The 26,891-nt window shown below is 39.7% G+C and overlaps 1 protein-coding gene across 21 annotated transcripts in view; it reads right to left on the bottom strand.

The window, feature by feature from the left end:
• The window catches only part of ANKS1B (ankyrin repeat and sterile alpha motif domain containing 1B), a 1,305,582-nt gene that overhangs the window by 71,568 nt on the left and 1,207,123 nt on the right, over positions 1-26,891 (bottom strand). For 10 of the 21 annotated variants that reach the window (XR_004439654.1, XM_033220935.1, XM_033220933.1 and 7 more), the window contains one exon: positions 26,259-26,438. The exons of 6 other annotated variants lie outside the window; for them this stretch is intronic. Coding sequence is in view for 14 of the 15 variants with exons in the window: in XM_033220935.1 (XP_033076826.1) it covers positions 26,259-26,438 (180 nt within the window). In the remaining variant the exon portion in view is untranslated. Of the gene's footprint in view, positions 1-4,465; positions 4,541-26,258; positions 26,439-26,891 lie in introns of all 21 variants that reach the window. 5 more of the 21 variants (XM_033220948.1, XM_033220952.1, XM_033220950.1 and 2 more) reach the window with 2 other exon arrangements.

The following is a 26,891-nucleotide window of genomic DNA, read 5'->3' as shown; positions in this document are numbered from 1 at the left end:
ATTTCTCCCTCCTTCTCCCGCTCCCTCGGTAAAGCAACAACAACATGGCAAACAGGTATTGTACATTTAAGTCACAGGTAACACTGTTAACAAAACAACAGAAGTTTGCATGCAACTCCGTGGAATGATGAAAAAGGAGGATCTGGTTGGCTTCCAAAGATCCTTTGATCCAGTGTCTGCTGATGTGACAACTCAAACCAAGCATCAGATCTTCATGTGAACCCTATTACAGTTCAGCAGAGGTAGACCTTGGCCAAGCTCAACAGGCAGTTTTCAAAAAAGTCTGAACATGGCATGAGCTGGTGGTGCCATGAGTTGCAGGGCCAGGGCTGGGAACAGGACTAGGGGTGAGAATGAGTTGGGGGAAGCTAGGGTTATGAAAACATTTCACGTGTTAGTACATTAAGCATGCAAATCATATGCAAACTCATTCTCTAATTGTTCAATTAACTCACACACTTTTATAATTAAACTTTAATGTGAGTTCCATACATTTAAAGCCAGAGCCACAGCCAAATGCTGATCCAAATATTTACATCATCCACATAAGTTGTAGCAGCCACTGTGGGAATAACAAGCCCCGGCACATACATTCCAATCTCGGTCTGGAAATCACTGAAATCCCTTATTTGATAACCACTTGAAGAAATTAGTGGAACATTCACTTAAATCTGTTTAGACAGCGCCATCATCTGCTCTCCCATGACTCCACTTTGTCTAAAAATCACAAACCACTTTCTTTGAATTGACAGTGATCTGAAAGGATCTCCCCTAGGTGCTGAGGTGGGAGATAATTACAAAGAAAAGAAATATAATCCTTATTTCATTTTCTTTGTGGCCTTCAAACATTGCTTCAGTTCAAATATTGTTAAATTCCCTATGGGGACTGAATCTACCTTTCTGGAAAGAGACACTGAATTTTATCATATTTAGTGCTATTTCCAGAAATTCATTTTGAAACAGAAGGAAAAGTGTTCTTAAGATTGAATTTATTAGAAAATAATATCTTTTCTGCCTGGAAATTAATCAACTTCTCTCCCCGCCCCTGCCTATTTTTTTTTTTAAACTTAGATCTAAAAATATTTAGAGGACTCAATTTGTAGATGTTAATTCTTCTTTTTGGAATTAATTTAATGGGAATGGATGGACTCCAACAACTGGACTTAACATTACACTGTTGTAAAGGACAGGTATGACCTTGGTCCTTGGCTGGGATTCAGCTTTACCTGGTTGACTGCCAGTAAGAACAAAAGAGTTCAGAGAACAAGGGTGCCTTAGGTCTCAACCCTCCTGGAGGCTGAATTACAGCAGGAATGAGCTATGGAGGAATTAGGTAGAGAAGTTACTATATGGAATGGAAGAAGAGGTCAAAAAAGAAATAAAGATTTTTGCCTCATACATAAAATCATTTTGAACTTTGAAACCTAGTGTTAGGTCTTGTCGACTAGTACATTCATGTCTACATAATACTTGCATCTCTTTAGGCAAATATTTTTAAATTTAGTAATTTTCCACTTAAGAATGCTTATTAAATATTAAATAACAGACCTAAGAAGTCTTTGGCTTCAATAATGGTTTATAATCAAAGCTTATCTTTAATGAAAAGTAGACCTAAACACAGCTAACAATGCAATATTTAATTAGAATAACAAAATGAAGTAGGAAAAGTTTAGGGTAGAATTCTGTCATATTTTGAATTATTATTGACACAGTGGTCTTTGAAAGGATTCCTTAAGTAATTATAAATGAGAAATTAAAATGATTCAAGGTACTCCTAATAAATGTCTTCAGGCTATCTCTTTGGCACTTAAAATATTTACAGAAAATCTTTCCTTTAGGTTCATGTATTTGAATGATCTTAATATTCCAAGAATTTTGTCATGGCTTAAAACTTCATTTATTTGGTATTTATTCTTCTTTTTTATATGTATGCTTAAGGCCTTTTTTTTAATAAGCACACTAAAGAACATCAATTAAACAGAGGAAAATGTACATCATTAGCTCTCTTCTTCAAACTCAAATAAAAACTAAACCGCTAACATAAAGAAAAAAACAGTTTGAGATTAGAATTTTAAATGGAGCATTGATTCTGTTTAACACGCGTTTGCAACTGCCAGCTACACATTCATAGTCTGGGTGAGTCTGAAGGACTATAATTGGGCCACATCTAATATAATGTAATTAAATTAAACATTCTCTTATACCAACAACTGAAAAACACAAAAGCATCAATGGAATTTAGTTAAAAAATAAAAAAGTCACAAAAGTCTATAGACAGATTTTTACTGGATGGCAGATTCCAAATTGCAGCTTTTAAACTTTGTATTATTTCAACAGCTGGTAAATAGCTGCAAATTTTAAGTTCACATGCACTGGATGCCTATGGCAAATTCTAAAACAAATCGTATCAGGTAGCCGTCTCCCTCCAAAAGGGAAACTGAATATTACATATTCTATATGCTCTGAGAACACAAAGGAAAAACCTTCTCTATGTTATTTTCTGTCTTTTTTTTTTTTCCGAGATAGAGTCTCCTGTCACCCAGGTTGGAGTGCGATGGCACAATCTGGGCTCACTGCAACCTCCGCTTCCTAGGTTCCAGTGATCCTCCTGCCTCAGTCTCCCAAGTGGCTGCGATTATAGGCATGTGCCACCACACCTGGCTAACTTTTGTATATTTAGTAGAAACAGGGTTTCACCATGTTGGCCAGCCTGGTCTTGAACTCCTGGCCTCAAGTGATCCACCCGCCTCGGCCTCCCAAAGTGCTGGGATTATAGGCATGAGCCACTGGACCAGGCCTTTATGTTATTTTCTTCTCAAGGAAAAAGTTTCCTAAGGATGTCAGTAGATAATTAAAAGCCATGCTTACAACTTAGTTTTCTAACATTAATAGAAAAGTATGGCATTTTCCAAGCCTTGTATTATTCTTTAAAAATTTTTAAAATTAGGATTTAATTGATTTTTAAAAATAGAACCTTTAAAATCTTTTCTAGGAGGACTGCTCCCACCTACTTGCTTGTAAATTTAGATCTGAATATTAACAAACATTATTCTCAATTTCTTCAGAACACTTAATGAAAAACTAAAATGATTTCAAAGGACAACTATTGTTTTAAGGTTTTACTTTCAATAATTCTGACAAATTTCAGAGATGGGCTACCCAAACCTACATAAGATACATGTGATTACATTTACTTTCTGTAATCTCTAAGGCTTTGAAGAATGCTATACACAGCTCTATGCTTATAAATATGCATACATATATTTGAATGTGAATGTAAGGAAAAGGCTTCCTATAAACATTCACACACATACGAAAGCAGGATGTTGTAGTTATTCTTTCAAAAAATCTTCAAGAATGAAGAATGCTAGTTTGATCAAATGCAGTTGGTTATACTGAATTTATTCCTTTAGATGAAAAAGAGCAGAGATGGCCACTTATGAACACATAAAAGCTCTGATTAGCATTTATGAGTTCAGGAGGAACTGCTGGGTCACGTGAACACCAGTACCAGGCAATGTATAGACACCACTGCCCTCAAGAGCCAGAAGTCCCATGCATAGGAGGACATATGTGCCTGATGCAGCATCCCAAAAGGCACTTCACAAAAATGCCCGTGGCATCCCTTCACATGCCGCCCCAAGAATTCTGCTCAGTGATTCTCAACCGAGTGTCTCAACTTCTCAGACAGCAGGCTATCCAATGGGAGAAATTCAAAAGGGTGTGCAAATAGAATAGTATTTTAAAATACAGAACATAAAACCTCAAACATTTAAATGTTTATTTTCCAAATAGAAATAAACTTTTTCTAAAGTATGCAAAGGTGAAATATGAACATTTGAAAATTACGCAGCTCAGAGTAAAATGGGTCACAATTTCATACAATTTGCAAAGATCAATTCAGTACTGTCAAATGGAAAAAGGCTGAGAACCACTTTGTAGCTGTAACCGTGCCTCTCCCAGCTCACCTCCCCCCACATTTGCATCAAATATATACAGAATAACATGCAAATCATACTCAGAAATTTCTCACAAGTAAAGCACATGAATCTTTGAGAATCATTAGACACAAAGGGTTGAAGAGTCCATGAATACGGGGAAGTACAAAATGGGGAGGAGTAACGCTGATATATACATGTGTGTATATATATATCAATTTACCCATTTCTTTTTCCTGTAAAAGCAACTTAACACAGACGCCTGGAATGAAAGCCAAAACTCACATGGGACATATTTTAACCATAGACTTTAAAACCAAGTATATTTCTTTTTTAGGACAATGTTTGCACATCAACTCATCACAAGGCACAGTAAATGAAGTATAATAGACAAAGAGTCTCAGAGTCACCAGACATTACAAATTTTCTGCATTACCAGGACACAGTACCTATAGCTGTTGACAACACTGTGCAACACAGTACATAGCGCAAGTTCAGGAGAAAAAAAGAACCATTTGTAACCTTACATTATGAACCTGATGGATCGCTGAGAAAGGAAATCCTGCGTTCTGATTCGTCCATATTTCACAGACAGACGACTGCTGATATAAACAGAAAACTATCTTATCTTGTCAATATTTAAAACATGGTAGCTACCAAGGTAGCATCCAGGAAGGAAAAGAGGAAAATAACAAAATGCAAAGAATCACATTAAAAAAAAAAAACCTCAAAAAATGTTTTAGGGTGCTCAAGGTTTAATAATTGACTTCCAAGTCATTCTTTTTGCTTTAAAACATTTTGAGTTGACCGAAAAAAATCATTTATGCATTTATGCAAGGAAAGTTACCAATAAATTCATGCCTTAGAAAAAAGCAAACTGTATTTTATATTTGCCGGAAAACCAGAAATACCTTCCCTCTTCACGTCACTACTTTCAGAGGATAAATATTTTTATCAACTTCAAGAAAAACAAGAAAAAACCTTTAACACAGGTCCGACATTTTTATTTTCTTATCTTCAGTGACCAAGAGTAAACAGTGTAATAAAATGACTTTTCCTGATTTGGTCATTGCTCTATTTGATAAACCTAGAAGACATTTATGCCTCCAGAGTTCTTATGGGCAAAACTCTGTAGTTAACAAAGGAAGACGTGTCAGCTTGCTACCCAGCACTGGAGGAGTGAAGGAGGTGGCAGGAAGGAGGCTGGGGCAGGGAAGAACTGAAGTCAGGGAAATTCAGTTCTGTTCTTCAAGCAGAAACCCTTGGGAATAGCATTTGTGAGTCTAATGATTCAGCTCCATGATTCTGGCTCTCCCCCGCACCATTAATAAGATAAAGCAGTAATGTTTGCTCAGAACCAAACACCAAACTAACCAGCATCCCTTCCCAGGAGTTAGAGCAGAAATCTTCATATAGACCGACTGAGCTCTTGGCTTGACCATCCCAAGTTCTGTTCCCAAATTTCATCTTTCTAAAACACACTGTGAAATTAAATCACAGAAAATGGCAGAGCATGTAAACTTATTCAGTAAGCTCTGAGCATCTTCAGCATTCACAAGCAGTCCGTACAAAGATCATTGAAGGAAGAAGGCAAGCACATAACCGCAATATGGTTAAGAGACCCAGCAAAGAACTGTATCATCAGCAAACAAGTGATAGAAAAGAAAGCTTATCCCTAGCTAAAAGTTTCCTCACCCCAGAAATGCTCACCAGCAATTTAACACCTCTCTCTCTAGTTACAACTGCATCTCCATACACCCCTACACCTTTGCTTTCCATGCCTTCTGTTAACCAGAGGCTGGCTGGGGATGGACCGTCAGGAAGATGGCCTTCTGTTCAGGAAGTTAGATCCCCAGGGTCTGTCTAAAGGCACTTCCAAACACCTTTCACTTAAACCAGCTCTGCTATCCTCAGTTCCCTCTCTAAACTCCATGCTATTTTATACATCCATAGGGGGTTCTTCCTCTTCTTACCTTTCTAGAGAGTTCAGTCTTGGAACCATCCACTCTGCTGGCCTTGTCTCCAATAGCTGTCATCTGATTTGAATGTACTAACTCCATGCTTTAGCTGGATTATCATCTTAAGTGGCATCCTCATCCACTCCTGAGCGAATTCTTTACACAAATCACATCTTCTACAACTTTCACACATTTCTCGTGTTAATCTAATGCTAGAAGTGCTTCTAGCACTTCCAGTGCTAAATAATCCAGAGACCACCTGTCATCTGATAGATGAAGACACAGACATTTAAAGAGGTGAAGTGGCTTGCTCAGGTCACACAGGTGAGTGGCACAATGTGTCAGCCTGCTGGGATGGCCAAGAAGGAGTGTAAGCCTGGTACTGATGTCACCAGAAGGCAGAGGGTCGCTCTAGCTATATACAGCCTGGTTCTACTGACCCTGAAATGAATAGAAACTAAAAATATAATTCTAAGTCCCCTCATAGACTGAAGGGACCCCCTTGTGGCCAAGGAGACCCCAGAAAAACCTTAAAATTGAATTTCTGACCATGATGGGATGGGAGGTGAGACAAGCCTCATTATACCTCCTCTCTTTCATGGTTTAGACAAAACAACTGGTCGGAATTCATGTTAAAATAGAGATCATAAGAGTGATAGAACAGTCTCCTTGTGGCAATAAGATACCGAATTATCAACAGGACCCGAGGCCACGCCAGGCAAAGGTTAAATCACACACCCCTACACCTAAAGAATAAACTACGTTCCAACTGCCACAAGGTTTTTCTTTTTCTTTAGCAGCTAAACAGGCACTGGCCTTAAGAGAAGCAATATTTAAACAATTTGCAGCTCCACCAGATGCTGACTGGGCCTCAGCCCCTGCTCCACCAACCATAACTACAGCTGGACAAGTGATTGATTCAGTGACTTTATCCAAAAAAGATCACTGACCGTTGGTCTACAGAGATTGCACACTTGTGTGCCTTCATGTCCTGAAAAGCCCTTCTGATGTATAGGGCTAACTGTAATATATCTACATGTTAAGTCTCCAACCCAAAGTGAACATAGGTCACACGTTACATGCATGTTTGTTGAATACACGTGTGTCAGGACTACCTTCATGAATATTCACAGCTCTTGTAACACATTGAATATATGCGTTTAGCTAACCTGTTCAGCGTAAATCTTCTACTGTAAGCCCTTCTCCTTCGAAGAACCTGTCTCTGGGGTCTTGGTTGGAGGTGCTTCCCAGCCTGCAGGATGGCTACCTTGCAGGCTGTAACCTTTAGAAGAAATAAAGTCTCCTCTCCTTTACTAAATTCATATATATATATAAGTTAACACAAGTATATCTAAATGCAATCAGTTCATGGAACAGTCTTAACCGTACTGGGGTTCAAACACCAAAAAGTTGTTTTAGATTATTTTAGTTACTCCCAAAGGGGCCATGCCCAGTCTGCCTGCCTGATGGGCACCAGGCCATTTAACCTTTTGGGCAGACTGCATAACTTCTTGGTCACTTTGAATCATGAAGACTCCATTTTGTATGAAATCCAAACTCATATCTGATTCAAACTTTTCCCTCCCTCATCATGTGCCAGTCTTGGGGCTTAAAAAGCCCGGGGTGGGTAAGAGAAGCTTGGTCTGCACTTTGACTTCTCCTAGGAGAGGGAAGGTGTCATGGTCTACCTCGGATGTTCCCTGCCCCAAGCTCTACCTAGTTCATGTGTTTAGTTGGGGAGGAAGAAACAGGAAAAGGACGAGGTCCCTTTCTTGTCTGGCTGTTTCTCTGGCAGCCGCTACTGCTTTTCAGCTAATGTTAACATGGTCTCCCATGTGCTCTGCGTAGCAGCTGCTCCAATCTAGGTTTTCCTGTGTCCCCATGTGAGTTCTTTGGAGGGCTCTTCTAGGGTAGAGGGCAGTTCCTCCCACTGCACAGTTCCTGGTGGCAGAAATCTGGCTCTAGCTTGACTTCTTCCAACTCCCACTCAGCCCTCCTAGGACACATACATGCCCTTTGAGGGGAACCCAGGGGGACAAACATAACCTCAGCCCCCTTCTGCACATCCATGTGGCCCACACGACATGGACACATCCTTGTCACACAGACAGTAGAAGGGCGGGCTGCTCTGTGAACACTCCACCTCTCTGCCAGGGCATCTCTCCCCAGGACTCTCTGTGTCAGCTCGGTAGGTGCTATGTGACCTGCCTGCCAGAAGTCCAGTTATGGATACCAAGGACAGTTTTCCCTCCTAGCAGGCACCCCCAAGCCAGATGTACATTCCTCCTGGAGCCCTTCTCACCAGGATTGGAGAGCATGGGAGTGCACTCTGTCTCCTCTCTCATAGGAAAGGAGGAAAAGCCTTAGTTCTTTCCACAGGACTTAGACAATTCTCTGTCCTTCTCCAGCACTAACTAATGTCCTGCCTATATGGACAAATAGCTGACCGGGGACAAGAGATTGATTCAGTAACCTTATCCAAATAAGATCACTTATATGGATCTTTTTTGAGGCAGGATTCACACTGCCTCCTTGTAAACCCCGAAGTAGGTGTCTGGCTCCATGATTGACAGCTTTCTTTTTAGAGCATGCAGTGCTTACTTAGTATCTACAGGAAAATTCTCACTTAGCATCCTGGGAATAGACCTTTCAATAGTGACTAGATCTTTCACTACTCACAGAAATTTACCAGAGTTAAGAAGGGAAAAGAGGATCCCATACTTATTTCATTAAAAAAAATCATATAAAAATTTTCTCAATGAAGACTAAAGAACCCACCCCTAGTCATATACACTGAGAGTTCACATATGGCTTATGTACATTTTTTAGATGTTATAATAAATATTTTCTATTTATAAGCTATGTTTTAAATTTAGAGAAAGTAAAACCTCTATAATTTCTAATACCGTCATGCACAATATAACGATGTTTCAGTTAGTGACAGACTGCATATGCTACAGGGGTCTCATAAGACTACAACATCATATTTTTACTGTATCTTTTGTGGAGGTTGGAAGAAGTAAAGCTACAGCCAGATTTAGGTATGTTTAGATACATAAATACTCACCATTGTGTTACAGTCACCTACAGTATTCAGCACAGTAACATGCTATACAGGTTAGTAGGACCAATAGGCTAGATCATATATAGCCCAGCTGTGTAGTGGGTGACACCATCTCACATTGGGTAAATACACACTATGACGTTTGCATGATGAAATCACCTAACAATGCATTTCTCAGAATGTATCCCCATCATTAGGTTATGCATGACTGTCATCCTGTCAGTGCGAATGGTAAAAAGTCAGAATTTAAAAGAGTTTAAACTAAAAGCAGTTAATTGTGTTTTAGTTGTGAAAATTATTATTTTATATTTTTTGGCACAGAGTCTTTGCTCTGTTGCCCAGGCTAGGGTGCAGTGGTGCGATCTCGGCTTGCTGCAACCTCTGCTTCCTGGGTTCCAGTGATTCTTGTGCCTCAGCCACTCGAGTATCTGTGACTACAGGCATATGCCACCATACCTAGCTAATTTTTGTATTTTTAGTAGATATGGGGTTTTACCATGTTGCCCAGGCTGGTCTCGAACTCCTGACCTCAAGTGATCCACCTACCTTAGCCTCCCAAAGTGCTAGGATGAAATTTTTTTTTAAAAAAACTGATGCATTCCAGATACCACAGTAGTTTTGTTAGCAGTAAATAATTTGTCAGGCTCACAGAGTAAGCAACTTAAGGCGGACCTGTCGTAACTGGTGCATTCATAATATGAAATGCCTCTTCTCCTAGACAGAGGGTTATTATACTGTGTTCTGGAATTAATTTTTTAAATGCAAGAGTTTTCAGAGTAGAAATTAATTATGTTTATGAAAATAACATTTCAGGGTACAACATGTATTGAAGTACTGAGTTTTGAAAAGTTTTGAGAAAGAAATATAGTATCAGCCATAAAATTTCATCTGGGGCCCAAATTCCTAGAAAAGTAGTGAGTTAAGTTTTTTTCTTTTTTTTTTTTGAGATAGAGTCTTGTTCTGTCACCCAGGCTGGAGTGCAGTGGTGCAACCATGGTTCACTGCAGACTGGACCTTCCAGGCTTAAGTGATTCACTCACTTCAGCCTCCCAAGGAGGTGGGACTACAGGGATGCACCACTTCATCCAGTTAATTTTTTTTTTCTAAATGTGTAGAGACAAGGTCTTGCTATGTTGCTCAGGTTGGTCTTGAACTCCTGGGCTCAAGTGATCTGCCTGCCTTGGCCTCCCAAAGTGCTAGGATTACAGTTGTAAGCCACTGTGCCCAGTCTTAAATTTAAGTTTTTTTTTTTTTCTTTTTTGGAGGCATTGGAGATGGGGTCTTGCTCTGTCACCTAGGCTGGAGTACAGGGGCACAATCTTGGCTCACTGCAACCACTGCCTCCTGGGTTCAAGTGATTCTCATGCCTCAACCTCCTGTGTAGCTGAGATCAGAGATGTGAATCACCTCACCCAGTTAATTTTTGTTATTTTTGATAGAGACAGGTTTCACCATGTTGGCCAGGCTTTCGCATTTATTAAGTTGGCCTCAAGTGATCCACCCACCTTGGCCTCCCAAAGTGCTGGGATTATAGGCGTGAGCCACCTCACCTGGCCAAATTAAACTCTATTTTTTTTTCTTTTTGTTTGTTTGTTTTTGAGACAGAGTCTTGCTCTGTCGCCCAGGCTGGAGTACAGTGGTGTGGTCTTGGCTTACTACAACCTCTGCCTCCCGGGTTCAAGTGATTCTCCTACCTCAACCTCTTGAGTAGCTGGCATTACAGGCACCTGCCACCACCTCTGGCTGATTTTTGTATTTTTAGTAGAGACAGGACTTCGCCATGTTGGACAGGCTGGTCTTGAACTCCTGACCTCAGGTGATTCGCCTGCCTCGGCCTCCCAAAGTGCTGGGATTGCAGGCATGAGCCACTGCGCCTGGCCGTAATTAAGTTTTACAATGTCTTAATCTATGAAGAAGAAGAAGAAGAATACTTGACCTACTTATTTCACCAAATTGTTGTGCAGCTCATGTTTAGCTTCAAGAGACAGGAAACTTTTTCACAGCTAAATGTTTACGGCTTGGAACACAGAAAGAACACATATTTACCAAATGAATGGAATCATATAACACATTCAAAAGGCCTTGGTAAATGGCAAAGCGTTATGCAAACATTAGTCACTACCATTACTCGTTATCATTTTTAACTGGTCTACTCTATTGGTGCCACTTGTGCCTTTCATAAACTATGTCACTGCCAACACACTTCCGGTTAATTGTACAAGAAACTGCAGACTTCCTGTTGGAAGAGTCCTCATATTTCCTGATAAAGGCAGAAAAGGGCTGCCAACTTGCTGAAGAGAGAAGGAACATTTGTCATTAGCGCACCTAGGTGTCAAAAGGCTGCTTGTAGAGCTTAGAAACAGTTCCATGAAATAATGTTAATCGCCCCTTTGCAATTTCATTTGCCTACTTTCTCTCAATCCCTGTCACATATATTGCAAAGGCTCACTTAGTTTTTCTGAACCTGAATTACTATGAAACCCAAACAAACAAGGGTAAATAAGGATAGACTTACAACTGAGATATTACTAATAATTTAATGTTCACTTCTTTGATGGTGAAGTCAACACACATTTGAAGGTATATAATTTTATCTTCAGTTCAGGTCTCTCTCTTAGCTCTGGAAATGTTGTCTTAAAATGCAATGCATGTCTTGCTTTCGTTACCATCTTGTACCTTGGTGTTACCATGACTTCAGCTCAGAAAATACAACACAATTGCATTCCAATCTAATCACAAAATAAAAAGAATATAACCAATGTCCAAAGTTTTCCTCCTAAAGGTGGACTTCCTTTTTGCTCAATTGCTAGCAATCCAGTAATTTACAATAAATTGTCTCTCCTTCATTATGGTTTGTCCTCTTTCCTGGAGCATTCTCAAAAATTGTTATAACATCTTCCATCAAAAGCAAACAAACTCCTTCCCTTGCCCCAACATCACCCTCAGTTTCCTGCTTAATTACTCTAATCTTTAAGCAAAACTCCCTGAGAAGGGTCTAGATGGTCTCCACTTTCTCTTTTCCTGTCCTCATCTGAGCCCACTCTACTGAAACAATTTTCTATTTTCCTTGACCTATGTGACACCCTTGATCACTCCTCCATTCCTCAGCCTCTCTGGCTGCTTCCTGTTATCTGAACATCCCTGGAGTGTTAGTCCTCAATCTTCCCTTCCTTCTTGGCTATACTAGGTGGTCTCTTCCGGCTGTGATTCCCAAATTCGTATCTCCAGCCCAGACTTCTTCCCTAAATTCAAGACTCGGACACCCAGCTGCCTGCTTGATGCTTCTCCTTTCGCATTTATTAAGTCAGCTCAACTTTAAATTAAATGCCAGAGACCAAGCTCCTGATGACCTCACCTCCCTATAAGCTTCCTTATTTCGGCAAATTGCAGCCCCTTTTTTCCAGTTCCTCAGGTTCATAATGCTGGAGCTCTCCTTTTCTCTTATATCCCACATTCAATCCAGCAGCAAAGCCTATTGAATCTACTTCTAAAATCTTCTCACCATCCTGTCACTCCTTGCTCCAAGCTACTCCCTTTTCTCATTTGATTGATTTCATTGGCTTCTTACCGGTCTCACTGCTGTCATCCTTGCCCCCTAAGTATCTCTTCTCAGTACGAGAGCCAAAATGACCCATCTAAAATGAAAGCCAGGTCATTCCACTCAGCTCCATTCAACACAGAAGATAATTCAAAGTCCTAACAATGACCTGCAAGGTTCTCCAGTCTCTGGTACGCACACTGTTCTACCTCCCTACACTCCTTTCCTACCCATTTTCCTCTTGCTTTCTGGGTTCTTGACACCAAAGCACATTCTTGCCTCATAGCCTCTGCATTTGCTTCTCTTTCTGCCTGACATGTTCTCCCTCTGGCTACTATAGGCCTAGCTAGCTCCCTCACTTCCTTCAACTTCTATTCTAATGTCACTTTTTCAGAGAAGCCTTCCCTAGGCACCCTTGCATATTACATCCAAATTAAGTCTGTGCTTTTCACTCTGTAAAATAATTACTCTTTCAAGCAGAAATTATTTATTTATTTATTTGTTAGTTTTTGAGACAGGGTCTCACTGTCACCCATGGAGTGCAATGGCACGATCTTGACTCACTGCAACCTCCACCTGCTAGGTTCAAATGATTCTTGTGCCTCGGCCTCCCAAGTAGCTGGGATTACAGGTATGCACCACCACATCTGGCTAATTTTTGTATTTTCAGTAGAGATGGGGTTTCACCATGTTGGCCAGGTCTCGGACTTCTGGCCTCATGGGATCCTCTCGCCTCGGCCTCCCAAAATACTGGGTTTACAGGTGTGAGCCACCACACTTGGCCTCAAGCAGAAATTTAAAATGTAAAAAATGTTTGGCGCATAAGAACCTCTCTCCGTCACCCTGACATTCAGCAAAAGTAGTTACTGGTCATCTACTGTGTGCAAGGCCTAGGTCACAAAGTGAGTATGGATCAGTCTTGCTTTTAATCAACATTTGTGGAATGAAAATTGCTTTTTCCACGGACAGAACCAGTAGTAAACTGGGACTGACAGCTGATGGTAGGTCTCAGAACAGAGCAAGTAGATGACAGCTCCATCAACTCGATAACCCCTATTAAGCCCTGGAAACCTTCTGGGAGTCTGCTGATATTATATAGCTAGTCTAATAAAGAAACTTATGAATAGAGCCCTCCAGTCAGATTCTGCCAGAGATGAAATTTTCTGCCGTGTTCTAGCCCTGAAAAAAAAGAAAAAAAGACTTTTTCTCTGTTTCTCCCTTATGTTTGTCATAATACTTTCAACACTTCAGGGTATTCAGAAATTGACCAGAAAGAAACCAACAAGAAATATGAAAGTTTCAGAGTGAAAGCTAAAGGAATAATGAAGTGCATTCCTTCTTCTGGATGATAGTGCTTCTAAAAGAAAATGAAAACAAACTTGAAGAGCAAACAAAACAGCTTCAAAGGCAGAAGAAAAAAGGGCGTCCCAACAAAGGAAGCCTTGGCCAATAGCCAGCAAACTTAGTGGCTCCTTGAGCAGAGTCTGGCATGAAATGAGACCTGTCAAAGGATGCAGTCAAACAAATTCAGTGCAGTTAAGGGGTAATGCACCAAACACCTCATATGCATATTTTCTTTCAGCAGTGACAGCCCCACAGTTGCTTCTTCCATGGGCATTAACTGAACCCTGCCTAGAAAATCAGAAAATTAGAGCCTTTTGTTTCTCATGAGTTACCCAGAGGCCGTAGGCCAGCATCTGATTACCTCTTCCTTCCCACCGTTGGAGACAGAGGAACACTCCTCCTTCTCACTTTTTTTTTTTTTTTTCTTTTTTTATTTTTTATTATACTTTAAGTTCTAGGGTACATGTGCATAACGTTTATATCATGTATAACTCCCCAATGCAATCCCTCCCTCCTCCCCCCTCCCCATGATAGGCCCCAGTGTGTGATGTTCCTCTTCCCGAGTCCAAGTGATCTCATTGTTCAGTTCCCACCTATGAGTGAGAACATGCGGTGTTTGGTTTTCTCTTCTTGTGAGTGAGTTTTGAGATACATACTCAGTCCTGTAACAACTGCATGTGATTTAGATTCTTCTCTGCAACCACACTGTCAGCTTCTCAAGTTCCCTGTCTGTGTCTTTTTATTTCTAGTTCTAAAGTGTGAAAGTTATGCATGCGCCCCACTGACCCTTTTTATAAAGGGTCTCAGCTGAACTATTTCATTTGCAGGAAACGCTGGAGTCAAGAAAATGCTGCTTCCTGCCATTTCTCCATCTTTCTGAAGGGCAGTCCTTCAAAAACTTCATGATCGTGACCTTCCCCTGTGCCTATGGGAAAGATTTTTGGACAGATCAGTTATCACCTGCTGGGAAGGAAAAGCCAGGCCCACAGTTGTTTCTCTAACAACATCTGCATGTGTGACCCATGATTGCTGGAGTCAGCATTAATCAACCTACCAAGAGTGGGAGGAAGTAAACAACACATTTGGTTCCATCTAAGTCCACTGGCACGATATAAATTCTAACACTGTCTTCCCAAGTTTAACTTTCCCTCCCTTCCCTTTCACATTCCTCTCCAGTCTCCCTCGCTCCCTCCTTCCTTCCTTCCTCCCCTTCCTCCCTCCCTCCTTCCTTCCTCCCTTCCTCCTTTCCTCCCTTCCTCTCTTCCTCCCTCCCTCTTTCCCTTCCTTCCTTAACTCTAATTCTGGGACTGATATCCCATAAAAGAAGTCCTCATCTACTAAAGTAGGAGAGTAGGAGAGAACTATAGGCTTATGATAGTCCTGTTATTCATTTGTAGAGATAATATATAACCTGTATTCCCTAATATGACAGTTGTAGCCCTAAATGGCATTACACAACTGTTTATGAAATCTCCTTAGAAGAAAAAAATAGAGAAGGGAAAAAAAATGAGCACTGCCTGTACAATCCAGCTCTCATTGTGCAGCTCCCCAGGTTCTAGGGATGTTGCAAGGAATTTAAGTCAATTGGGATCATGCTGTTTATTGCAATATGGGCTGTTTTACTTGTTATCCCTCAAAGTCTAGATGCTATCAAATATTTTTCAGGACCACTAAAAAGCGGAATATTAATAACTAATTCAGAAAAGCAGTGATCAACTTTTTATCATAACATGAATGGCTGAAAAAAAACGATTTTGCAAAGTATGCTGTTCTTTGTAACATCTCTTTATAATATACATTATATCCCTTTCTTGCAAACTGAGGTTGTCATTTCCTTTACTTAAATTCATTTATTAACTGGAGGCCAAATGTTTGTTTCCTGCTTCTGATAGAAAAGATGTATTGGGCAGAGTCATTTATTCAATGACGTTTATTGAGAACCCAGCATTTCTTCATTTTATCCTTGTGAAAAATATGAAAAAACAAGGTGCAGTTGAACAATCCTCTTGAACGATGCCAAGCTAAGAGGTCTCTAGTAGAAAGCGACACAGTTTTTTTTTTTTTTCCAGTTCTACTTTATTCAACACTTCACTCAATACATTGATGGATGACTTCAAAGGTTTGTTGTTTTGAGGTAAGCTTCTTAAAATGAGCACATTACATAGTTGAAAAGGATCACTGATATACTGAGTAGCAACTAAGTCTTAGAAAGGTCTTGATAGACTGGGATTATTGAATGAGTAACTTGATAAAACTGCTTTATCTGGAAAAGGATAATGTAAATCCAGCGCTGCTGAGAAAGGAGGTGTAGTTCATGGCTATTGATAAAGGCTGGGAAATTTTCATGAAGAAAAGTTCAGTAAGAATGAATGATATGTCAATGTTGATCTGCCCAGAGCTGGGGAACCAGGATGCTATACGGCCCACATCCCCCTTATCACATGGGATTGGCAAAGAGCTGGAGACATTTAACATAGTGAGGGGAAGATATCAAATTGTCTTCAGTCTTAAAAAACTCTTCCCAGCAAAAGGGAGCAGATGTATTCTTAGTTGTTTCAGAAGATATCATGAACTATGTAGCAGTTATAGGGAGGCTTATTTCAATTCAATTCAATATAAGGCAAAAGTTATATCAACCAGACCTTTTCCAATCATGGGGCTGCCTCACAAAGAGCAGGCCAGCTTTTCAGTGACAAGCTTAGGCAGAAACTTGTGGCTGTCTGTAAGGATGTATTAGAACGGGTGCCTGCATCAATTAAGAGACTACATATATTTTCTGGCCCCTTCTCATCCTAAAAGTCTCTGCTTTTCTTTAACAGTACAGTTGGTTATCTGTATTCACAGTTCTGCATTCTTCTGACTGCACAGAAGAATCTTCTAGCTATTAATGCATATAGAGAAAAGCAAGTTATCACAAATTTTGTGATCCTGCATTCAAACCTCATTAAAATAGAGGCTCATACAGCAAGGAGGTCACATCATTTCACAATGGTTTACATGAAGCAATTGTTTACTATCTCTGCTTTGTAAAGAACAAAAAATTGGATGTCAGGAGCAAAGGATTTTCTTCAAATACAACGTTTATCCATGCTACTTTAGAGGTTTAATTCTCTACTGAAGTTGCATTTACATAAGGTATTAGATATTCTTAATAGGATTTTTCAAGGAACTCAAAACATTGCATTGGAGCCTTTGGGGCTGTGGAATTTCTAGAATGTGTCATGTCTGCTACTTCCCAGTTTGCAGAGACAATATGGGGTGTTCATCAACACTGTGGTTCACGTGATGGCTGTGAAGCTAGGCTGCTTGCACTGGAATCCTGGTTCTATACCTTGCAATTTTTGTGGCTGTGGGCAAGCCACATAAATGCTCCATGCCTCAATTTCCTCCTTATAAAGTTGTACTAATCAGTGCTGGCTCTGACGATGATGACGATGAACCACCAGGTCTAAGCTAGACAGATGATCATCTATTGTTCCAGGCAGTATATTTCTCTAAAAACTGGAGACCATCCCAATTTGTGTCCAATCTGATATGTTGTAGAGCCCTGTGGTTTTATGATGCCTATAGCCTTATGTAAAGTAATTTGGTCAACAGAGTTTACAGAGTGTTTATTTTAGAGGAATTAAAAAATGACTGCGGAAGAGTCAGGCATTGCCCCCACATAGCCAACATACACTTTACCAAAAAAGCAGCAAACATTTAAAAATGAAATATAATGAAATATTTTGAAATACACTAACTGATAAACATCCTTTAATTTTTAAAAGTATTTAAGTATGGATATCATTCATAATTCCTTTTCCAAAGAGCACCAGTGTTAACTAGGTTATAACATGAGTAGGAGCTTCTTGGACACTGTTTGCATTCATAAAAACCATGATTTCCAAGTCAGTGAAGAGGTATTAGTTTGGGCTTACAAGCTGGAAAACAGAAACAGTTTTGTAAGATGTAGCTAAATATGAGATTTACTTTAAAATGCATTTACTCCCAGATGCAGTTGAGAAAGCATAATGTAGAAGAAAAAGAAGTTATCTCAAAATAACAATAATTTCTAAAACAACCCAAATGTATAGTTTCAGAGTTTGTACAATACTTCGAAAAAATACCATTTTATTTGTGCCTCACAACAGTGATGTGAGGTGGGCATTAACCTCACTCTAGGAAGAGAAAACTAAGGCTCTGTGTAGCTAAGAAGCTTGTCCAAGGTTACAGAGGTAATAGATATCAGAGATGGGATTTTTCACTCTGGTCTCAGTTCTTCAAATCTGGCATTCTAACAAAGCTCATCAAATTAAGTATGAACAAATGAAATCAATACTCATCTGATATAGCAATTTTCCATCAGACAGTCTCAGAATTCCAAAGTCAGAGTGGATTTATTCAGCTGCCCATTATTGCTATTTCTGCCGGCTTAGAAACCAGCCCCTCTTCTAGTAGCAGCGGCCTGGCTGTTCATGGGAGGAGGTGCCTCCTTACTCCTCAGTCCACATGGTTCAGATGGAGCTAAAACCATCCCTGGTGTGGGACCTCTGTCTTGCTAATCAATCTCTCTCTCTCTCTCTCTCTCTCTCTCTCTCTCTCACACACACACACACACACACACACACACCCCTTTGTAATTAGCTCAGGGAAGGACACTTGATCCAAATGAGGCTCACTTGAAGTGATGGAATGCAACACTGAGACTTTTTCTTTTTTGAGACAGTCTCGCTCTGTTTCTCAGGCTGGAGTGCAGTGGTGTGATCTTGCTCACCGTGAAGTCTGCCTCCTGGGTTCAAGCAGTTCTCATGCCTCAGCCTCCCGAGTAGCTGGGATTACAGGCACCCATCACCATGCCCAGCTAATCTTTGTAGTTTTAGTAGATATGGGGTTTTGCCATGTTGCCCAGCCTGGTCTTGAACTCCTGGCCTCAAGTGATCCACCGGCCTCAGCCTCCCAAATTGCTAAGATTATAGGCATGAGCCACCATGCCTGACCTGGGACTCTTTTTTTTTTTTTCTTTTTGACACTGTTGGAAAGATAGGTTCTCTTTCTTGTAACTTCAAGTTAAAGAGCAATTTGGCTTGAAACTCTCCACATGTAGAGGAAGGCTGTTTGGGAAAAGAGCCAACACAGAGAACAGTGGAGCCAAGAGATGGAGAGCCAGAGAGCAATGCAGCAAAACAGCACCTGGATCCAGGACACCGGCCCTTTTCTACTTAAGCCATCTTGAGTTGCATTTTTTGTTACTTACATGCATCTGGAGAAGTCCTTGCTGATAAATTACTTTAGGCCTATAGATACAGAATTAACTGAGATGCGGCCGCACAAACAGCCCTATTTCCACTAGATGTTAAAAAACCTTCTTTTACTTTTTTTACCACTGGAAAAAGAAAGGGAAGAAGGAGAAGGAGAATAAGAATCAGAGAATTCTCCTACCCTTGAAAATTTAGCAAGGGCAGATTATAACAGCAAAAACTGACGTGTGGACCCAAGAACTGCACTGCATGTAATAAGAAACATTCTGAAAATTTAACAAGTGGAAAAATAACCTGCTGGGCCTCTTTGTGAACAAGCTGCTCAATGTCGACAAGCCTAAGGCACTACTAAGTATCACAAGGTCAATCCCAGTGAAATAGGGTTTTTATATACTGTCAGACTTTTTGTTTAGTGTTTTTGAAAATAGAATATTTTCTATTGATATCTTCTTTTTCTTTTTTTAAAAATCCATGGTCTGGTTTTAATTGGAAACAGTACCCTTGGTTAAGCACCAGCACATGGAGACAAGGTGGAGACATTGGAGCTTCTCTAGCAAAATGACTGGAGGTGTTTACGGCTGACAGGGGTCTATGAGAATCAACTCTGGCTAATTTGCCTTCTTGATGAACTTGACAGGGAAGAAAATAATCTAGACCTGTAAGATGAGTATCAAAGCCAGAAAAAGAATCCATCTGAGTGATTCTCCCACTGCTTCCAATTATTTTTTTTAACACTGAAGTACAGTATACACAAGACACCAATCATACTGACATTAGTGTGGCCTAAAAGACACTAATCATACTGGAATTTCTAATTCCAAAGTTGTCTCAGATAGAGCAGGGTGTATTTGCTAAAAGAAAATTAACTGACCATATTAAAAAAAAAGGTGTACAATACATCAGGTTTAAATTCCAAGTATGGAAGCACTGTTTTCCACTTTTGTGTTGGTCATAGCTGGCTAGTGGTCTAGAGTTCTTGACTTGAAACAGGGCACAGATATCATCAACATTCCAGATGATTTCTGAAGCTGGGGTGTCAGCTTGTCAACCTGACGAGCTTCCAAGTTGGAAGCTCCTGATGGAAGAGCTTACTGAGTGCATTCTTGACCTTCTTTTTTGGTTATGTATGATCTGTCTGTGCTTAAGTATTAAGAGTTGCTCTTTAGACCTTCATGGAAGGAATGTTGAAATCACGGACAAGCTGAGCCTTTCTGAGTAGTGGCTATGTGATGAAAATCTAAATTAAATACTAGGCATTAACTTATGGACATTAAACACAAAATCTGATGTGACGCAGTAATAACTTGTTTAGTTTGGGGAAAAAAAAACCACTTTCTTTTCTTTTCTTTGAGACAGAGTCTCCCTCTGTCGCCCAGGCTGGAGTGTAGTGGCACCATCTCAGCTCACTGCAACCTCTGCCTCCAGGGTTCAAGTGATTCTCCTGTCTCAGCTGGGACTACAGGCATCCACTATCATGCCTGGCTAACTTTTTTTTTCTTTAATTGCTTTTTGAGTTTGTGGCACTGTGACTAGCCCAAGAATAATGTCTACAGTCTGTCTGTCTTCTCTATACCGTGACTGAAAGTGAACATCATTTCAAAAGTACTCTTAGGAGTACAGCTGTATTAATGACTTAACTATGCAGAGCTTCCAGCTAACTTTTGAATTTTTAGTAGAGATGGGGTTTCGCCATGTTGACCAGGCTGGTTTCAAACTCCTGGCCTCAAGTGATCCGCCCGCCTTGGCCTCCCAAAGTGCTGGGATTACAGGCGTGAGACACCGTACCCAGCCAAAAAAGCCACTTTCTAAAATGCTGTTTCTTTCAATATAGTTGTGCTATTTTCTGAAAACTGATTCCATAAATTCCAATAAAGCCAGAGCAGAAGGTAGAATTTCTAGGAACAATATGCCTATTCTCTCAGGAAAAGTAAATAAAGGAGAAGTTACTGTCTACTTCTTTCCCAGACATGGCAAAGTGTTTGCCTCATGGCTTTCTGGGATATCCATGCTTTTAAAGCTAACAGTGCTGTGCACAATATATTTCAATAAAGTTCCAAATTTCATTTAAAGAAAAAAAAAGCCCTCTGACTTGATACGTTATCTAACAGTGTTACAATAACAACATGTTATTACCATATGATATTTTTTGTTACAATTTTGTAACCTGAATTGGTAGAGAAAGATGGCATCCATCCTCTGCTTTCCTGGCTTTGAGATCATTCTACCCGGATCCCTCTGCATCGTGATATATGCTCCTAGGCAGATGATGTGTTTACACAATTAAAATAATAAAAGAAAAATGCAAATTCCATTCTCAATCTACATGCTAAATATGGGTAACACTGGAACAAAAGATGGTCTTTATAGAATGCTACAACCACTGGAGCACTTGCCCTTCAACTCTTTGTCATCAATTGGCCTACAATGAGTACAGACTTTTGAATTAGGGACTGACAGGTGATGTGTCTGAACCGATAGTCATATCTGTCTATATAGTGCTTTACAGTTTAGTATATGCTTTCATATAAATTATCTGATACATACAGCCTGAGAAGCAGACATCATCCACATTTTAAAGACAAAAAAATTGAAATTTAGAGTCACCACACAACTTGGTCCAGGTCACACAGCCAGAAAGAAACCAAATCAGAATTCCAACTGAAGAAGCCACGAAGGAAACAGCATCGACTATTTGAAGAAACACCACAAGCAAGAACTTGTTTGTAGACAGAGTTAACCCCACACCTACCTACAAAGCTTTTCACAAACATGGGAGACAGGCAGCGTTCTGACACACTGTGCAGGGTCTCTGCTGAAGGATCAACAAATAACCAGTGTAGTTTTGCATTTAAAGATTTCATGGTGTTAACCATGAGCTGATTCAATCAGTTTCCATTAAACTACTGTGATTTTATCTTCTGCTTGCTGTGCCTACACAAATGGAATCTATTACAGCACATGGGAAATAAGAATTTGCTGAACTGTCTTAAAAATATTTTATATCATTTTAATACAGAGGAAGGCAAAGGGCATTAGGGACTACAGAGGAACAAGGATAGGGCTAGGCAGGCCAGGGCTTGAGTCCCAGCTCTGCCATTTACCAGCTGTGAGGCCAAGCACTCACCCTGCTTGGCACATGTACACATAGGCTCTTGTGAGGATTAAATAAGATACTGCATGTGCAATCCCAGGCATGAACCTGGTCACAGCAGTGCTTCTGTATGGCTCAGCTTCTACTTCCTTCCTTTAATAATATCAAAACAACAAACACTGGAAGAACGAAAATGTAATATACAAAATGCTTTCAAATAGAGAAGTAATTGATCTAGTTGTACTTATTAATACTATTTAGATTGAGAAATATTAAGCTTGCAACTGAATTAATTTTCTAATAATTTAGACAAAGTTTTTAGTGCCCCAGGTAATACTGTTTTTTTGTAATCTTAGACAAGAGCATTCAGAACATAAAGACTTTAAGTTATACACTATTCTCACTAATATTTAAGCTAAAGTTTATGCAAATATATGCATTTCTTTTACTGTTGAGAAGCCTTTGTTTTGTGAAAATACAAGTACTATTTCATTTTCTCATATGTATTTCTGTAAATGGAAGCCTTCTATAAATGGCTTAACTTGCAGCATTTGGAAACTTTTTTGTTTTTTTTTTTTTGCCTGAGTTTGGAGAATGTGGACTTAACCTTATTCATTCCATCACTCTCTTATTGTTCATTTTAAGCATACTTAGACTTCTAAATATCATCCAAGAAAACTTCTGAAGATTGCTATTAGGTCTTAAATACTGAAAATATTTTCCTCCTTTGGATATATTTTCCATTTACTTTCTCATTTCCATATAACTCAGAATTAAAAGCTGATCTGTCATGTGCTGTATGCAAATTAATAGTGTGTTGGACACCTTGTTTGTGCTAAAATGAGATAACAGATGTCAAAGTACTTTGAGAATTTAAAATTACTATGCACATTAAGGTACAATTATACAAATGTGAATGCAACATTTATTTATTAGGGGTATGGAAATGGAGGAGTGTTTCAGAACTTTTGGGCTAATGAGTCCAGTTTAGAATTACAGACTGGAGAAGCTATGTCTTCAACATGATAGGAAACCCATCATTCAGATGTATCAGACCCATCATTACATTCAGTTCATGCTGAACTCAATTTTGTTTCTTGCATATCCATTTAAAATAATTTGATGCCAGAGTATTGCTTATATAAGAATAATAGCAAACAATACTCACAATATTTGCAAAACCTCTGTATTCCAAGACAGGTATTTTAAATATTGTTTCAAGTTGAAAACAATCAATTAAACACCATTCTAGTGTTTTATTTTAAATATCTGCCAACAAATTTGACAGGTAAAATGGACATTAAATTTGTCTCAATTTAACTTTAAGCATTGGTTTTCCAAGTTAAGCAAAGCACTTCCAAACATGTGGTAAGCAGATCTCAAGAAGGCAAAACTCCTGTGAATTATTGCAGCCACCAAGAACTTAAGGTTTCTGGCCTAGGGCTAGAATTCCAAATCACTCTAGTGGTAGCTCAGTTAAACTTGAAGTAGAGGGGTTTCTAAGAACATAAATCTGTCCTGGTGATTTTCTCTCAACTGCATTCTTCTTTCTTTTAGTAGGTAAAAAAGAAAGCCTGAAGGTGGACTTTTCCATTTTAGTGGGAAACGGACGGGTTAGGCAAGCATTAACCAAGCTACAGTAAGCTTCTTGGGAGAAACCCCTTGGGAAAGAATTGTAGGAATGGAGCTCCAGGTTGGAAGGAGGTATAACTGGCTGCTTGCTTGCAAGAATTTTAATTGCTAATTCAAGTCTTTAGGAAGACCCAACTTGATTGCCTAAACACAAAACTTTAGGGGAAAAAGTATGGTCTAGAGAGATATGACAGGTTTTTAAAAAAGTAAATAAATTTCAAAAAGTATTACAGCAAATGACCAAAAATAAGATAGAATAATATTAAAAAAAAAAAAACATCAGATGAGTGGTTGACTGGTAGAAAAGTCACATAAATTGAATTGGTCAACAACAAAATGACAGAGTATTTCATATTTCAACAGGTTAAAGCACTATTTTTTAAGAGGTATGCATTCATTACTCCATGGGTTTTGGCCTTGCCAGACTAGTGATCATACTCAAAACTGCAATTAACATCACTCAAAGAGTTGCAGTTCCAGAATCCCTTTTTCTTATTGATCAGATTCATGTGGTGTCATCTCCTATTTTCTCTGCAGCAGAAGTGCTGTATTGAACAGCAGGCTTTTAGAAAGCTTCTAATAAGCTCCCGGTTGCTGATGGAGCCTGTGTCTCTAGCAGTCACTCGATTATCGTTAGTACTCCACGTGAGGGGAATGCATGCGTGCACAGCTGCTCTCGTTCACCACGTCCCATCAGCCTGCTTATCTCACTCTGCTTTCTGCTTTTGGGCTTTTCTCACCTGGCCAGATAAAAGCCCATTCCATTTTCCCAAGGCTAAGACAATTGTCGTAAGGGATGCATTTCTGATTGGAGTGACTCGTTAAAAGATTTGTGCTATTTGATACTACTGCCCCGCTTGCGAACCTCAGGCAGCATGTAAGGGTGCAGTCTTGCTAGGTCACCTGAGTGTTTATACATAGGTGGAAGGGTAAGTCCTCTTAAAAAAAACTCCTGCAGTATATGGAGAAATTTCATAAATTATGCAAGCAGCTGAGAGAGTTATACTGAGGTTGACACAGTCAATAACAGCTAATGCTCATTAAAGAACTATCCTCCCTTACCCAGGGAAGAAATGGGTTCAGAAAAGACCCAGTTCATATTAATACATAAAGACCACATGGCTCAAAGTTAAAACAAACCACATCTCTGAAATGTTGTCATTAAGGAAATTTAACCACATATGTGATTTGAAAATATAATAAGTAACAGGAAATAAATGAAAAGTTTGGGGGGAGAAAAGCTTTCAGAGGCCCTATTTAAAAGAGCATCAGTGAAAACAGTAATAAAAATGAAAAGACAATACCTAGCAACAGAGAAAGAGAAAATTATTCTTATCTTGTTTCTCCTGTATTTTCCATCCCCTTTCAATAAAAGATTCTCCATAATCCCAGCATTGCCATTTTCTGCACAACTAACCCAGAGGACATTTCAAAATTAAAGGAGCTGAAAGAAGACACAGTATCCCAGGCCTTCTCTCCCCAAGGCAACTGCAGGCAGAATAGCCATGGTTTCCAGAACATTCTCTTCACATTTGTCTCTCGTGAGCTGCAGCATACAATGTTTACCAGTGGCTTTAAAAATAAAATCTCACTAAACAGTTGAGAAAAATATTTAACAACCAAGGCAAAGCAATCACAGTCAAATTTTCACCTCAAGATTCCCATCTTAGGTGTGGGAGGCAGAGAGAAGACTCCTGCACATCAGTCTGAACCTAGAATGAGGATGAAAAGAGTTGATTCTGCCGATAGTTGACAACAAATCCATATTTTTGCATCTCAGGGCAAAATGCGGAGCTACCCGCCCATCTGAATGTGCATTAAGAAGAGCGCCACTGTTCGGTTAAGGATGACTCAAGTTTCTAAGCAGCATTCCGAGGACAGGCTAGACATGAACATCCATACCAAAAACGTGGAAAGGTCCGAATGTGACAGATCTCCCTTTTCAATTATTTGTGCCAGAAAGCATCACCATTTTCAACTATTCAAGGTGACAATATGAGACAAAGCAACTAGTCCCAGTAGAGCATTTCTGTATGAATGTATAGCTTTGGGAGGAAATTAACCATATCACACAGGGTTAATCCTTCCCCCCAAACTTCTGCCCTGTTATCCAACCAATTTACATTTTGTATTCTAAACTTTTATTACTCATTTTCATTATGATTTCACTTTGACACAATATTATTCCCTGGGCAAGACTTTCTGGGTGCAATGAGATCAGACATAATTTCTTCAGCAGGAATGCCTAACAAGGACATGTGTACACATTCCATTCCCAGACATTTCTGTCTCAGTCTAGTTCAGATGAGCAAGGAATGAAAGGCGGGGCATAAAATGGTATAAATTCTACTTAGGCATGGGCAATAAGCATCCATAGGAAGCTACTGTTCCATATTAAAAGGCATTACCTGATACGGTTGAAAAATACATCACAAAGGCTTATAACACCTTACCTGAGCCATCTGCCTCTCCAGTTTTGATCGGGGAATATCATCAAAGTAGTTTTCATTTCTTCTCCTCCTTGCATCGCCCTGCATGATAATGTGAGGAACGTCTAGGGAGCCACCAGTGGTGTAAGTGCTTTGGCTAAGTGATGGAGACAACTGAGGAGGAGTGTGATTACCACTGGGTTCCTGAATGGAAATACATCATGAAATAAATACCATGTTCCGTGGCTAACCTTTGGTTTCAAAATTGTGAAATACTGACAAGACAAACTGTGGGGGTGGGGAGTCGCTTTTGAAGCAACAGCCAAGGAATGAATGACATTCCACCATTTTATTAATGGCACAATCTAGTCAATACGTTTTTCCCCTAAGTATTTCAGGTCAAAGGTCTGAAATATCAAGAGTCAGGTTCTGTTTTCCTAAAGCAGCACCATGGATGGTCTCAGGAGGGAGGCACACCTATGTTGGGCACCTCTGACACTACTGCTTGTGTTTACAGGAAAGGAACTGGGCCCTCGCGTGGGCAGAGCGTCCTCACCATGGTAGATGCCATGATGAGAAAGCTAAAATGGGACCCAATGGGTCTTGATCCTTCATCAAAGAATGGTCTGACAACAGGGTTGGGAAGAGGACACAGTA

Source organism: Trachypithecus francoisi, unplaced genomic scaffold (assembly GCF_009764315.1).
Source record: "Trachypithecus francoisi isolate TF-2019V2 unplaced genomic scaffold, Tfra_2.0 Lachesis_group11, whole genome shotgun sequence".
Classification (NCBI taxonomy): Eukaryota; Metazoa; Chordata; class Mammalia; order Primates; family Cercopithecidae; genus Trachypithecus; species Trachypithecus francoisi.
Note: the sequence above shows the minus strand (reverse complement) of the source record. Positions and strands in the feature narration are given on the sequence as shown.